The sequence below is a fragment of the Ovis aries genome, chromosome 24, assembly GCF_016772045.2.
Source record: "Ovis aries strain OAR_USU_Benz2616 breed Rambouillet chromosome 24, ARS-UI_Ramb_v3.0, whole genome shotgun sequence".
NCBI lineage: Eukaryota > Metazoa > Chordata > Mammalia > Artiodactyla > Bovidae > Ovis > Ovis aries.
In genome coordinates this window covers 37,656,765-37,673,515 of record NC_056077.1, presented here as the reverse complement: position 1 = coordinate 37,673,515, position 16,751 = coordinate 37,656,765, and the positions used below count along the sequence as shown (strand labels likewise).

General features: G+C 41.0%; 1 protein-coding gene across 4 annotated transcripts in view; it reads right to left on the bottom strand.

The window, feature by feature from the left end:
• SMURF1 (SMAD specific E3 ubiquitin protein ligase 1) overlaps positions 1 to 16,751 on the bottom strand; it is a 92,055-nt gene that overhangs the window by 22,625 nt on the left and 52,679 nt on the right. For all 4 annotated transcript variants that reach the window (XM_027961798.3, XM_027961800.3, XM_027961799.3 and 1 more), the window contains exons 2-3: positions 2,684 to 2,722; positions 1,448 to 1,556 (exon numbers count right to left, since the gene is read on the bottom strand). In XM_027961798.3, the coding sequence (XP_027817599.1) occupies positions 1,448 to 1,556; positions 2,684 to 2,722 (148 nt within the window). The remainder of the gene's footprint in view (positions 1 to 1,447; positions 1,557 to 2,683; positions 2,723 to 16,751) is intronic.

Below are 16,751 nucleotides of genomic sequence, written 5' to 3'. Positions count from 1 at the left end.
CAGCCCATTGATTCTATCTGACTGACTTGTTAGTCCAGGAGAATTCTCTGAAAATAATGTTGGCTCTATATGTACAACTACAGGCCCTCGATGAATATCTGTCTACCAACTTCAATCGGTGGCAAAAGGGCTACAGCTGATTATTTGAGCAGCACATGGAGATAACTACATGCTGATGATAACCTTGTAACAGGGATTTACTAGATCTTAATAGTTCCAAAGATAATGGCAGGATTCATAAGCTCCCACCAATTAGGCTGCATAGAGAATAGCCAGTCTGCAACAAAGGACTCCTTACAAACCCTCCATCCACCCAAAGCACACGCAAGAGCAGAGCTTGGACAGGAGACCCCCGCCTCTCAGGGCAGGTCAGCCACAAGGGGGCTTCCAGGACTTGGACTGACAACCGCTTTCCAGACCACTCCTGTGCCACAGTGTAACTGAAAATGGGCCTCAGGATCCAGCTACTAAAAACCCGCTCAAAACCAGCACAGTCTGTGGTGTGGCGGTAAAACAAAGCAGTAATCATTCAGCGTTACCTGACAAAAATTTCTCAGCAAGGACATGAAAACAGAGGTGAAGATAAAATAGTGATTTTCAAAGGGCAATCCAGGTAATGGTTGGATACAAGAAGTTGTCAGATGGCGAGTGGGCTTATATATAGTCACTCATACCAAACTTTCTTTGCTCTTGCAAAAAATATGAGTGTGTTAGTTGTTCAGTCGTGTCCGACTTTTTGTGACCCCATGGACTGTAGTCAGCCAGACTCCTCTGCCCATGGAATTCTTCAGGCAAGAATACTGGAGTGGGTAGCCATTCCCTTCTCCAGAGAATGTTCCTGAGCCAGGGATCAAACCTGGGTCTCCTACATTGCAGGCAGATTCTTTACCATCTAAGCAAAATTTTTAAAATCAGCATATATATGTATGTGCGTGTGTGTGTATAAAATATTCGTATAATATGTGGAGAAGGAAATGGAAACCCACTCCGGTATTGTTGCCTAGGAAATCCCATGGACAGAGGAGCCTGGCAGGCTACATCCATGGGGTCCAGACATGACTTGGAGACTAAACAACAAGAACAACATAATAAATATGTATAATAATGCATTTCAAATGATGCGTTTTACAACTATGCTCATGGTTTTGCTGAAAAAACAGTAGCATATAGAGGACCTGAACTATAGCCCCTTTTTCCTGTTAGAGAGGGCCAGGAGATTGAATGTTTGAAGATCACAGTTACAGAAGCAAACCATGAACAATCTATGGAAACAAATGCAAGAACTCCCAAGTGTATGAATTCCAAAAGTAGGCACTGGGTCTCCGGCCATTCACGTGTGTTACCAGAAAGAAGCTGGTGATCCCTTTCTCAAAAAAAATGCTTCTCTTACAAGCTAGACCCAGCCTCTCCTCTCACTCCCAAGTGCCTTGTAGGATATCCGACTCACAGATCGTAGTGCTGGTTCCACTTTGGGTCCAATGTGCTCTTCACAGTGTCCGTTGAGTGGCACTGCCCAGATCCGTCCACAACAATCTTTGCAAAAGGGTCAGGGAGCCCTGGAGGAGAGGGGACAGCCACACTGGATGAGATGACAGGTCTGTCAATGCGACACAGAACATGGTCCCGCAGGTAAAGGGCGCGTCAAGACCACCCAACTATCCTGGTGTTTTTCATTCTCAAATTTAAGGTCAGTTTCGATCAGCAAAATAAGTTACTTCCATTAAGCTTTCTAAGAAAAGCAGCCCAGAATGACATCCTCCTCAGATTTTTAGACACTAGTAATGAAACTCTAAAAACAGGCTTAAATTCAGATTTCTATTTCTGAAGATCACTGCTAGTTGAATGGAGGAAAAAGTGTCTACAAATAAATGTATTTGTACTTTCTAAAAAATAATACTTAGACATTGTGTTTGCTGGTCTTTGTCTATTTTATCTCTGGAAGCAGTATTCACCAAATTTTCATTAGGTAGGTTCTTAAATGCTGGAGTGTGAATCAGACAGGTTTATAAGATCAGAGAGGTGGCCAGGTCTGAGAGACAGACCTGGATGGGATCCATCCCTCTGCACCTTCTTAGCTCCTTGAATAAAGCCCGTGAACCTCAGTTTCTTCACCTGAGAGTGTGAATAACACACCACTTAGGAACCAAGCAGCATTCTGGTGAGGATCAGAAAGAGTGTGAAAATTTTCCTGCTCCGGGCACCTACTTTATAGTAGGTGAGCTTCTTAAGAGGCGATTCCTTTCATAAGAAAATGACTCTCTATTTATTATTTTTATTTTTACAATTCCTTTCATTACACGACTTTTAAAGTGTGATTTAATTTATCAAATTTGACTATCAGTTTTACTGAAACTCAGATGCTTTATAGAAAAATGTCTCATCTGTATTTGAGTAGAGAACACTTCAGCAGAAAGCGATATATTAATGGATGGAAAGGCAGAGAAAACGGTGTGGCCAGAATAGGGAATGAGAGAGAGTTTTTCTTGATTGAGTTATAAATTCTGTGCCTTGGAGCTAAGGAGCCTCTGTGCCGTAGTCAACTGGGAAATGAAGTTTGTCAAACCATGGGCTTCTATTCTTTTCTTTTAGGAGAATACACCCAGTGTTTTTTGAAAAAGTTTTAAATTTCAGAAATATGTGAAGAATATCAATAGTGAAAGAGCAAAAGTGCGTGTTTACTTACTGAAGAAGTCTTTCTTTGCAAGGTTCTTGGCACATAATACTGAAAACAAACAAACAAAAAAGGCAAGAGTTAGCACTTACGGACAAGATTTTCACCATAGTCAGTCGCTATGGACAGAACTGTATCCCACCCAAAACTCGTATGTTGGAGGTCCAGGCCCTGATGTGAAGGTATCCACAGGTGGGGCCCTTGGGAAGTGCTTGGGGTTAGCTGGGGTCATGGGGGTGGGGGCTGTCAGGATGGGGGGTCCCTGTCTCTATGAAGAAGGGCTCATAGCACACGCCCTCACTCGGCTCTCCATGTGAGGATGCACGAGGTGGCCATCTACAAGGCAGCAAGAGGACCCTGGCCCAGAACCAAATCTAGCCCCTCCTCATCTTAGGCTTTTCCAGCCTCCTATGGGAAATAAATGTTTGCTGTGTAAACCACCAGCCGATGGGATTTTGCTAGTGGCCCAAACTGGCTGAGGCGCTAGCCTATATTTGCAACGGGGAAGAAAAAAAAAAAACCTCAAAATTATCTTTGCCATTGATTGTATCTCAAATTAAGTGTTACATTAAACAAAAAACTGACAAGTAACTAGAAAATGTGTTCTCCTTCAGTTAGAAATCAACTGTAACAAATGCAAAATGGTTTAAACTTAAAAATCTTTCTTAAACATACATGGGTGGATTTATCAATGTGTTCTTAAAACTGCCAGAATCACATTGACACCAGTTGAAATGAAGACCTAGAGTCTGTATCTTCAGAGCACCTGCTCATAAGAGGAGCCGTGCATCTTTGGTGTTTGACTAAGTAACCCAATTTTATGAACGTAAGCTCTGGTATGCTGGAGAACAGAACGGAAGAGTGACGGAAAATATGGGGCCATCATTAAATGTTGTGAAAAGCAAATGATGAAATGCATGCTAAGAATTCAGCACAATGTTGGTATACAGAAAGAATGCAGCAAATCCCACTGTTACAGTTTTATTAATGAGGTGCGTAAGAAATTTTGTCACTAGATACATTACATGATTAAAGCTATTATATGAAGGGAAAATATACAATGTATTATACCACCTGCCTCCTGACAAACCTGTATGCAGATCAAGAAGCAACAGTTAGAACCTGACAGGAAACAACAGACTGGTTCCAAATTGGGAAGGAGTACATCAAGGCTGTATACTGTCACCCTGCTTATTTAACTTCTATGCAGAGCACATCATGAGAAATGCCGGGCTGGATGAAGCACAAGCCAGAATCAAGACTGCCGGGAGAAATCTCAATAACCTCAGATATGCAGATGACACCACCCTTATGGCAGAAAGTGAAGAAGGACTAAAGAGCCTCTTCATGAAGGTCAACGAGGAATGTGAAACAGTTGGCTTAAAACTCAACATTCAAAAATCAAAGATCACAGCATCCGATCCCATCACTTCATGGCAAATAGATGGGGAAACAATGGAAACAATAACAGACTTTATTTTCTTGGGCTCCAAAATCACTGCAGATGGCATCTGCAGCCACGAAATTAAAAGACACTTGCTCCTTGGAAGAAAAGCTATGACAAACCCAGACAGCATATTCAAAAGCAGAGACGTTACTTTGCCGACAAAGGTCCATCTAGTCAAAGCTATGGTTTTTCCAATAGTCGTGTATGGCTGTGAGAGTTGGACTATAAAGAAGGCTGAGAGCCAAAAAATTGATGCTTTTGAGCTGTCATGCTGGAAAAGACTCTTGAGAGTCCCTTGGACTGCAAGGAGATCAAACCAGTCAATCCTAAAGGAAATCAGTCCTGAATATTCATTGGCGGGACTGATGCTAAAGTTGAAGCTCCAGTACTTTGGCCACCTGATACGTAGGGCCAGCTCATTAGAAAAGACCCGGATGTTGGGAAAAATTGAAGGCAGGAGGAGAAGAGGACGAGAGAGGATGAGATGGTTGGATGGCATCACCAACTTGATGGACATGAGTTTGAATAAGCTCCGGGAGTTGGTGATGGACAGGGAGGCCTGGTGTGCTGCAGTCCACGGGATTGCAAAGAGTCGGACACGACTGAGCAAAGGAGCAACAACGGTAGTATACAGCTGGTGAGAAATTTTGCCACCAGATCCATTACATGATTAAACTATGCACGAAGGGAAAATACACCGATGTATCGTGCATACATAGCATCCCAATTTTTAAGAATACAGTGTTTTACCGTGACCTTATTTGACAAAAGCATACACAGAGGAGCCTGTCGGGCTGCAGTCCACAGGGTCGCAAAGAGCCAGACACAACTGAAGTGGCAGAGCGCACAGATCACTACTAAGGCAAGTACAGGTGATAGGGCTAGCGGCTGTTTCACTGGCAGGAAATTCATAACATACGGCTCTGCACGCTTTTAGTACACTTTATATAACAACTTTATCAAGATAAAATTCCTATACAATTCATCCAAGTGAAGTGTATAACTTATCGGTTTCTAATACACTCACCGAGCTGTATAACCATCAGCACGTCGATTTAGAACATTTTCATCATCCCATAAAAGAAATCCTGCACCTATTAGCAGTCACTCATTATTAACCGCAAACCCCACCAGTCACAGCCGCCACTAATCTGCTTTACATCTCTGGATGTGCCTAGAATGGATAGTTCACATAAATGGAATCATAGAATATGTGGTATTCCGTGACTGGCTTCTTAGCATTTTTTTTTTTTTTTTTTACTTTTTTAATTGAAGGCTAATTGCTTTACGGTGTTATACTGGTTTCTGCCATACATCAACATGATTCAGCCACAGGTACACATACGTCCCCTCCCTCGCGACGCTCCCTCCCACCCCTCTAGGTGGAGCTCCCTGAGTCACGCAGAAAATTCCCACTGGGCATCCGTTTTACACACGGTAACGTGTCTGTTTCCATGCGACTCTCTCCATTCGGCCCACCCTCTCCTTCCCACTGTGTCCACAAATCTGTTCTCTAGGTCTGCGTCTTTTTCTGTACCTACTGGGATGACCGACTGCTATTTGTCCTGCACCTACTGATAATGCTGTTTCACATGAATGGACTTCCAGCGTGAAACCAACCCTGCATTCTGAGCTAAAGGCCACCTGGTTATGGTGCAAAACAGAACCTTTCAATGTGTGCTGTGAGCCAGCCAGGCCAGGGCTTTTCTTTGTAGAAAGTGTTTCCAGTCACTAATCCATACTCTCTTCACAAGTCTAGTAACATTTTTCACTTCTCAAATCAGCCTTGGTAGTTTGTGTCTTTCTAGAAATTTGTCTATTTTACTTAAGTTACTGATTTATTGGCATACAGTTGTTTACAGTATCTCCTGATAATACGAAAATACTACCAACTATACAGAAATTTACATTTCCTCTTCAGTATAATCTTTACACCCTTTCTTTCAATGGAGATACACACACACATACACAACACTCTTCAGCCTTTTTTGTGGCTGGACCATAATTTATTACAGCTCTGGTTAGTGCTTTATTACTTGTCTCTCTAATTTAAAATTAAGGACAAAAGTACTTATAAAAAATGAAAACTTGCAAATGTGTAAATAGGAAATGCATGCCTCCAAAATCTCATCGTTATCCTTTGTTTTTTAATAGCATTTTCCTGGCTGGTCTCACATACTTCCTTTTTTCCCATTTAACTTTAAAATTACTTTGAGCAAGTTTTCAAAACATTCATAAATAAATTTGAGGGGAATTTACTGCTTTACAGTATTAGGTATTCCCATTCTTGAGAGCAGCATATATATCCAGTTATTAAATTCTTCTTTAAATGCCTTTAAGTAACATTTTCACCTACTCACGTTTTCCACATTTCTAATAGGGGTTACTCTTACGTGTCTTCGGTTTTGTTATTGTGATGAATGGGAGAGTGCCTTTCATTGCATTTTTGAAAACAATCATCCAAGATACCTGTTCTTTTATGGTTTTTCAGTGCACTTTCTAATAGTTATTTGGGTATAGGTGATTACTTGTCTCATAATAATTGTAAACCTGCCATCTTTTTCACTGCTCTTCAAATGAGCCTATGAGGTACTGTTCCCTTCCACTTCCTTGTTTTCCCAAGGTGCTGTTGCTGGACAGCTTCTGACTGGAAGAATTCTGGTAACATCTCAAAAAGATTAATCCTTGTTCTTTTCCACAAGACTAGTAATTTTTTAAAAAAAGTATTTATTTATTTCCTTGGCTGTGCTAGTTCTTAGCTGTGGCATGTAGGCTCTTGTTCGCTGACCAGGGATTGAACCCAGGCTCCTGGCATTGGGAGCATGGAAGACCAACAGTGTTTTCATTTAAGGCTCATTCCAGTGGAATTTGGTTACCTCAAGAAGTGGCGAGGGTTTCAATATCGTCAGCACAGAGAATTTTGCCTCGATTTTGTGCAAAGATCATTTACGGTCACTATGAATCTAGTTTAGTTAAGGGCATTTGATTGACGGCTGGGCTGGAAGAAGCACAAGCTGGAATCAAGATTGCCGGGACAAATATCAATAACCTCAGATATACAGATGACACCACCTTTATGGCAGAAAGTGAAGAGGAACTAAAAAGCCTCTTGATGAAAGTGAAAGAGGAGAGTGAAAAAGTTGGCTTAAAGCTCAACATTCAGAAAACAAAGATCATGGCATCTGGTCCCATCACTTCATGGGAAATAGATGGGGAAACAGTGGAAACAGTGTCAGACTTTATTTTTGGGGGCTCCAAAATCACTGCAGATGGTGACTGCAGCCATGAAATTAAAAGGCACTTACTCCTTGGAAGAATAGTTATGACCAACCTAGATTTAAAAGCAGAGACATTACTTTGCCAACAAAGATCCGTCTAGTCAAGACTATGGTTTTTCCAGTGGTCATGTATGGATGTGAGAGTTGGACTGTGAAGAAAGCTGAGTGCCAAAGAATTAATGCTTTTGAACTGTGGTGTTGGAGAAGACTCTTGAGATTCCCTTGGACTGCAAGGAGATCCAACCAGTCCATTCTGAAGGAGATCAGCCCTGGGATTTCTTTGGAAGGAATGATGCTAAAGCTGAAACTCCAGTACTTTGGCCACCTCATGAGAAGAGTTGACTGATTGGAAAAGACTCTGATGCTGGGGGGTATTGGGAGCAGGAGGAGAAGGAGACGACAGAGGATGAGATGGCTGGACGGCATCACTGACTCAATGGACGTGAGTCTGAGTGAACTCTGGGAGTTGGTGACGGACAGGGAGGCCTGGCATGCTGCGATTCATGGGGTCGCAAAGAGTCAGACACGGCTGAGTGACTGAACAGAACTGAGCAGAAAAATTTTGTGATCCTGTGGTAGAATTCTGTTTGTCTACTCTATGAGATAAGAGATAACTTATTGCACTTAAAATCCCACTCTGTCTGAATCTACCACTCATTGTAAAGACATATACCAATTTTAAGTAAGATTCTGGAAGTACAACAATGAACAAAAGCGACAATTGCTCTTTCGCGAAAAAGCAGCTGATTTTTTCAGAGTATACTGCCGTGCGTTCTCTTCAACTCCGAGGTGCTCTCTACTGCGGACAATCATGTCTAAATCCAGTAATTTCCTAATCATATGCCACAGTTTCCTAATTTGGGGGGTAAAGAAAGAACAAACTACATAATGTTCACTTAGCTTCTGAAAGTACACGGAAAGGCGTGTTTTGCTAACATTCAGTTAGTGAGTCAAGCTTCTCTACCAGCTCCCTAACGGATGTGTAGCGTCCCGAAAATACTATTTGTGGATTTCCCCCGCTATTTGTGGGATTCACCCACTCTCTGAAAGATCATGTTCTTCAGAAGGAGTCTATGCTATTCCTTACGGTTTCATTAGTGTCTACTGGTTGGCACTATGGATAAAAATGTTTGCCTGCAGTTCCAAGCCAGAGATTGTATGACAGTGAGGGAGAAACATCGTTCATGTTAAAAAAACAAGTAACAAAGTCCAGGGGTCACACAAGAGTCAGACATGATTTAGCAACTAAACAACAACAAAAAGTCCAGAGCGCATTTGGGACTTTTATTGTGTTTGGGCTTCTCTGGGGGCTCAGGCTGTAAAGAATCCAGCTGCGATGCAGGAGACCCCAGTTCGATTCCTGGGTTGAGAAGCTCCCCTGGAGAAGGGATGGGCTACCCACTCTAGCATTCTGGCCGAAAGAATCCCCATGGACAGAGGAGCACGGCAGGCTACAGCCCATGGGGTCCCAAAGAGTCGGACTCGACTAAGTAACCAAGCACAACACAGAACACTGGGAGTGTAAACCCGATTGTCTCTTGGGCTGCCCTTGTGGCTCAGCTGGTAAAGAATCCGCCTGCAACGTGGCAGACCTGGGTTCAATCCCTGGGTCGGGACGATCCCCTTGAGAAGGGAATGGCAACCCACTCCAGTATTCTGGCCTGGAAAATTCCATGGACTGTATAGTCCATAGGGTCACAAAGAGTCAGACACATCTAAGTGACTTTCACTATATTTGCACAAAGCCCTCCTTCATGAACAGTCACTTTTTAATATCTTAAGGGATGATTTCCATGGACCAGTGAAGCCATTGCATTCAAAGAAAATCTATAACTGAGGGGCACTTTTCAATTTTTTTAAATTTAAAATTTTAAGACATTTTTAAATTTTAATCTTAAAACGTTGCTTTCCTTGACACCTGGATTTCCCCACAGAACCTACAGGAGGATGACTTCCTGGGTGGAGGAGAAAGGCTTCACGGGAAGCAGTTTCCAAAGCTATGGTTGGTTTGACCTTTTTTCTCCCTCGAATATTACAGGGCTATGCACCTTTGCCTTGGAAGATAAGAAAAATAGTTCATTAAGGGTCTCTGTCACTTAGAATAATTTCTATCTCCAGATCATATTTCTGTCTTAAATAAAGTAAATGAGATGTTTTTCAACCTTGTTTGAGTGGGACTAAGACAGCAGGAAGAATCAGGGGAATTTTCTAGGTAGAAGCATTTTCCCTTGTGAAGAGCTGAGGAAAATTTAAGTTTTCATTAGAGAATGTTTTATCTAAATAATTAAAGTTACACTCCAAAATTAATCACCTCATTGATCAGTTGATCATTAGTATCAATGTTGTCTCCCTACATGTTTCTTTCTGTTTTCAAGCGTCCTTATTCAAGAGTCATAACGTGGTGACGTTTACTCAACTCCAAAACTTAAAAAAATGAAACTCCCAAACTTCAACCCTGATGTCTAGTATCTCATCTCCTCAAAAGCTCCTAGTGATTTTATAACCAGGAACTAACTACTGGTGCTTCCAAAAACCACCCTGTGAAGCAGACTGTCTCCCCAGCAACCATCTGACCAGTGCCTCTGCCAAAAACACTCGACGAAATCTATCAATGGAATCACAGTGGGAGGTTTGGAAACTTTGTCATTGTTTTGTGAAACGTTCCAAATACAATCTAATTCCCTTTCACAGACCTAACAACAGAAGCTAAAATGTATCAGATGCTTACAAGGTATGAGGCACTACCCTAAGGGTCTGACATGCCTGGCCAGGTTTATCCAACACCATAATCCCATGAGACAGTTACTATCATGTTTATTTTCCTAATGAGAAAATGGGGGCTTAACAAGATCACACAACTTGACCAACAAAAGCCACAGTTAATGCTGCAGCTCTGGGCAGTGCGTCCGTTTATCCATTTAACAATCATCCACTGATGACCCACCAGAGGCCAAGTCCTGTTCCAAGCTCAGAATGCTGTGAAGAACTAAACAAAACCAAACCAAAAAGGTGCTTGTCCTGGGGTGCTTCTCAGGCCTGAGAGTTTGACTTTTAAGGCAAGTCAGGTAAATTATTTTTTCCTTTTAAACGGTTGCTTAAAATTGACTTCCTAAGCTTAGACTATTTTCCTAAGGTTATATGATGTAAAATAAAACTCAACTTTGTCAGGAAGGAAATGAATTTTACCCCCAAAAAGCTTGTCATTAAGTAAATGATATCTGATTGTCACCTTAGAAGGAAAGTGAATGAACTCCACTGACAGGAGATAATCCAGAGTTAACAAGGAGAACCTCCCATAAAGCCAAACATCCCCACCCCGTTGAGTGCTCAAGAACTATTAAGATAAATGCAAACTGTGCTCTGTTGGCTAAGTCATTTTAAACAAGGTGGTAACTGCTGAGGGTGAAAGGGAAATGAAGGAACGTTGTGGGAAGAGAGCTAGAATTAAGCAAGCTCTCCTACAACCTCACAATCAGTCCAGACCTAAAACAAATAGACAAGGAAAAAGTAATAATAGCCTGAGAAAGTTCTGGCTGCATTTTCTTTCAGTTACTGAGTTGACATATGAGGCTTTATTAACTTGATGCATAGAAAGGTCAACAGAAAACTGCAAGGGGAGACCAAAGCTTTAGCAAATATCCCCGCAAACAGCTAAGAAAAAGCCACAGTGCACACTCTTCTCAAACAAAGTCCTGTAACGTTTCTTTCCTATATATCACTTTATAATCATACTTTCTATAGCACTGAAGTGAAGGTATTATTTGGCACCGTTTTATCACAAAATCGTCTATAATTGTGGAGCTAATCACTATTCACATCACAGCATTAGTCGGAGTGAAATTATTATCCTCAGTTTAGTTAAGAAAAATAGAAGAAAAGGAAATTGAACAACTTGTTCAAGGTGACCTTGGTAAGTCAGTGATGGAGATAAGAACTTTATTTATCCATGAATGAAAGGCACAGAGCTCACTGGATTATGCTCCTTCATTAAGACAACTGGGTGTTAGGAATGAAACCATTTGTCACCATATTAAAATTTTTCAGTCTGTGTGGCCAATATTGAATTCATAAGATCATTTTAAATTTAAAAAAAAATCGTGGCCCAGTCATTCCACCCTTAGGCATGTAATTAACAAAAATACACACAAACATAAGTTCACATGGCAGAACAATTACAGATGCAGGGAGTAAGAGCAGATACATTGAGAGGGAGATGAAACAATGATTAACTGTAAACTAATAGTAACAATTGCTAATATTTATGGAGCTTACTCTGTGCCAAACACTATCAATAGCACTTTACAGATTATATCTTATTTAACACAACAAAGGAGGAGGCCAAGACAGGTGAGATTCAATCCCTTGCCCAAGCCCATGGAACCTGTAAATTTCTCCCTTGCGTCTGACCGGCTCCAGAGCCCAAGCTCTACTACACGCATCCTGATACAGTTTCCAAAAGGTATAATTACGGTGACAAGTTGACATAAACATAAGGAAGCCAGAATACTCTAGAGAAACACATATTTTTGTAAAAGCAAACAAATATGACTTAAAAAAAATAAAAAGGGAACTAACTGCTAAATCCTACTTCTAACTAGAAAATGAAAAAAAAAATTGTAGAGCAGTGATATCTCATTAAGCATACATTTTAAAATATAACAACTTGCTGAGATATAATTGACAAACCATAAAACTCATGCTTTTAAAGTATGAATACATTTCAGTGGTTTTTAATATATTCAGAGTTGTACAACCATCACCACCATTTAATTTCGCAACATTTTCGTAATCTCCCAAAGAGATTGTACCATTAGTGGTTACACACCCCTTCACCCCTGTCCTAGCCTCTGGCAACCACTAATCTGCTTTCTGCCTCTGTTTATATTTGTATTGATGTTTGCCTACAGCGGACAACCTCACCCACAAGGTCATGCAGTATGTGGCCTTATATGACTGGTTTCTTTCATTTAGCATAAGGATTTCAAGGTTCGTTCACATTGTAGCAAGTGTCAATACTTTATTCCTTTTTGTTGCCAGATAATACTCAGTTGTATGAATATATCATACTTCATTTGATCCGCTCACCAGAAAATAGACATTTCAGTTGTTCCCACATCTGGGCTACTGTGCATGATGTATGAATATTCATGCAATGAGGCTTTACGTAGAAACACTCTTTCAGTTCTCTTAGGTATCCACCTAGGAGTGGAATTATTGGATCATATGGTAACTCTATGTTTAACATTTGGAGGAACTGCCAACTTGTCTTCCAAAGTGGCTGCACAGTTTTACATTCCCAAGGCAATGTGTAAAAGTCCCAATTTCTCTGCATCCTCGCCTCCGAGTATTTTTATCTGTACCAGCACCATGAGACACAAAGACCTCTCTTTCCCTCTTCTGGTTGTCTCGACATCACTGCTGAAAACCAACTGAATGAAGACATGAGGATTTATTCTTGACTCTCAATTCTGTTCCACTGATCTACATACTTCTACCCTTACATACCTCTATCCCTGACAGTCTGTAATGACTACCATGGCTTGGCATAATAGTAAGTTTTGAAACCGGGAAGCACGAATCTCCAACTTTGTCGTTTTTTTAAGATTGTTTTGGTTATTCTAGATCTCTTGCATTTCCATATGAATCTGAAGACCAATCTCTGTAAATTCCCCAAATGAAGCCTGCTGAGATGCTGATTGGCTCTGTGCTACAGGGAAGCCTGGCGTGCTGCAGTCCGTGGGGTTGCAGAGTCGGACACGACTGAGCGACTGAACTGAACTGCTACAGGTGCAGACGCATCCAGTTTGTAAGCATGGATGTCTTTCCATTTACTCAGGTCTTCAGCTTCTTTCAATGTTTTCTGGTTTTCAAATATTTATTTTTCTGTTTTTGATGCTATTTTAGAAGGAATTGTTTTCAATTCTCATTTCAGTAGATTAATGGCTATAAAGGAAGTTAAAATGAGAGGACCCAGGATGACAGCTAAGGGATACAGGGTTTATTTTGGAGGTGATAAAACTTCTGTGATTGTGGTGGTGGTTATACAGCGCTGCGAACATACTAAAAACCACTGAATGATACACTAAAAATGAGTGGATTTTATAATATGTGAATTCTACTTCAATAAAGGTGTTACTAAACAGAAAGAGAGAGAGAACCCCATTGCGTAGATAAATGAAAAAGATCAAGATGAAAGGAATTTATCTCTATAGGAAAGACTATAGGGTTCATTTCCCCAGACCAATGTCAAAAAGACTCTGTTTAAGACTGATGATTTATTTACAAATTAGTTAAATCATCTGAAGCAAAGTTTGAATGCCAGGATATTAAACTAAGGAAAGAAAAAAACTTGTTTACTTTTATAATGTTGATCAAGTCCATTTTAGATGGACAAATGACCTGCCCATTAAACAAACCAGCTAAAGACTGCGACAATGATTTCAAAATTATTGGAAGAGTCACAGCTGAAATCCCTGCTTCCTATATTGATTTAAACTCTAATTATTCTTAAAACATTATCAAAATCATTTTTGATAATATCTCAAGGATCTCCACTGTCTACAGACTGCTCCCTTTGGAGTTCAAAACACAAAATAAAATTTCTCTTGATCTACTTAACCAGCTTTATCACCCAAGTATGGTTTACTTAACTGTTCCCAGACCACAACATAGCAATTTTTACCACTGGGCCTTTCTTCCTGTTGCATGCTGGCCTCTTTCTGTGATAGTTAAGCAGGCGGTTTCTTTTTTTTTTTTTTGAGCTAGAGCGTGAGTCCAACAACCGTGCATGATTTACAATAGCCAAGAAATGGAAGCAACCTAAATGTCCACAACAGATAAATGGATAACGATGTGGTGTGTTTGCGTATACATGTATATTACATATACATACGTATATTGTGTGTGTGTGTGTTAGTCGCTCAGTCGTGTCTGACTCTTTGCTACCCCATGGACTGGAGCCCACAAGGCTCCTCTGTGCACAGGATTCTCCAGGTAAGAATACTGGAGTGGGTTGCCATGCCCTTCCCCAGGGGATCTTCCCAACCTAGGGATCAAACCCAGGTCTCCCGCATTGCGGACGGATTCTTTACTGTCTGAGCCACCAGGGAAGCCCTTTGTATACTATATATACACCTATATACACACACACACACACATACATATAGGCACAGTGGAATAGTACTCAGCCATAAAAATAAAATGAGGCCATCTGCAGCAACCTGGATAATGAATCTAGAGATTAACATACTAAGTGAAGTCAGACAAATGTCATATGATGTCACTTACATGTGAAATCTTAAAAAGGGATACAAACAGACTTACTTATAAAACAGAAACAGACTCACAGACATAGAAAACAAACCTATGGTTACCAAAAGGGAATTGGGGAGAGGGATTAATTTGGGATTAACAGCTAAACAGTACTACATATATGGAGAACTATATAGTCAATATCTGGTAATAACCTATAATGTAAAAGAATCTGAATCACTCTGCTATATACCTGAAACACTGTAAATCAACTATACTTCAATAAAAAAATTTCTTTAACCCATAGAGCAGGTATTCAGTCAGTATCTGTTGAGAGCTCTACTTGTCTCCTGCTCAACTCTGTCCCAAGCACTTCACCTCTGCAACCTCCAGGAACCCCTCCACAAACCCCAGGAAGAACCCAAGGGTCTGAGGACAAAGTCAGCCAAGGTTGCACATGTGGAAACACCATTCAGTCACTGCGGTTCTACTCATTCTTTCAGTCACAGCTCAAATCTTAACTTTTTCCCTGTTAGGCCAACAGCGATTTCTCCTTTCTCTGAACTTCTAAAGGACTTCCTGCCTTTGACATGTACCGCCCTGAATCGTATTGTCAAAGCAGACTTTATTTTTTAGTGCAGTTTCAGGTTCACAGCATGATCAAGTGGGAAGAAGGGCGATCTCCCTTATGCTCCCCGACCACGTGCACAGCCGCCCCAGCCCCCAGCAGCCCCCAGCAGCCCTCAGCAGCGTGCCATCTTTGTGGCAGTCAGTGAAGCCAGGCTGGTGCAGCTGCGCCCCAAGGCCACAGCTGACCGGACGGTGCGCTGCGAGTGCTGCGCAGCCTGCAGAGACAGATCCACACACACAGGATCACACAGAAGAGTCTCACCGCCCCGAAGGTTGTTTTGCTTATTCATCCTTTCCTCCAAATTCCTGGCAATCACTGATCTTTTAAACAACCTCCATAGTTTCGTCTTTTTCAGAATATCATATGGTTGGAATTACACAGTATGTAGCCTATTCAGATTGAGTTCCTTCACTTAGTAATATGCAGTTAAAGCTCCTCCTTGTCTTTTCATGACCTGGCAATTCATTTCCTTTCATTTTTTTAAATTAACTTATTTATTTTCATTGGAGGCTAATTACTTTATAATATTGTAGTGGTTTTCATTTCCTTTTAGTACTGAAGAATATTCCACTGTCTGGATGGACTAGAGTTGCTTTCTCAAGTTTTGGCAATTATGAATAAAACTTCAATAAACATCTACCAACAAAAGAATTAATCAACACATCAATCTAACGAAGAAATGGACAATTTTGAGCCAACCTGAGGATTATAACCCCAGGAGACAGTCTTTCAGAAAGCTATAAGGACCGTTCCACCTTTTAGAGGTCAAGGCACAGTAATGCAAGTTTTGGGCAGTAACATATTGATAGTGTCCTTGTCCCACAAAGCCAGTAGTGGGTTCCTGTGGCCCCTTGCAGGGTTGGGGAAGGAATGTTATCTCCTAAGGAGTTACCTTGCTGGCGCCAGAGGGAAATTGCCTTTTATTCTGGCAAGGAGGCATTCCTGTATCTTCTAGGGGGATCTAGTTAATATGTAATGCAAATACACCATGCTCACTAAAGGTGAGAGGGAAAGGGGCTCAAACAGGCAAAGAGAATTTCATGTTTAAAAATTTTATTGTCCTGTCTCGAAAATAATTTTATTTCATATCCATGTGTAGGTTTTTCTTGTGGACTAAGTTTTCATCCCCTTTGGTTAAATACCAAAGAGCACAACGCCTGGATTATGCAGCAAGGATATGTTTAGTGTTGAAAAAAACTGCCATACTCCAATGGGTCTGTACCATTTCGCACTCCTACCAGCAGTGAACGAGAGTTCCTATTTCTCTGCATTCTCACCAGCATTTGATGGTGTCAGTATTTTGGACTTTGGCCCTTCTAATAGGTGTGCAGCAGTATCTCATCGTTGTTTTAATTTGCATTGCCCTGATGACGTATGGTGTGGAGCATCGTTTCATATACTTTTGGCCATCTGTATATCTTCTCTGGTGAGATGTCTGTTCAGGTCGTCTGCCTATTTTTTAATTGAGTGGGT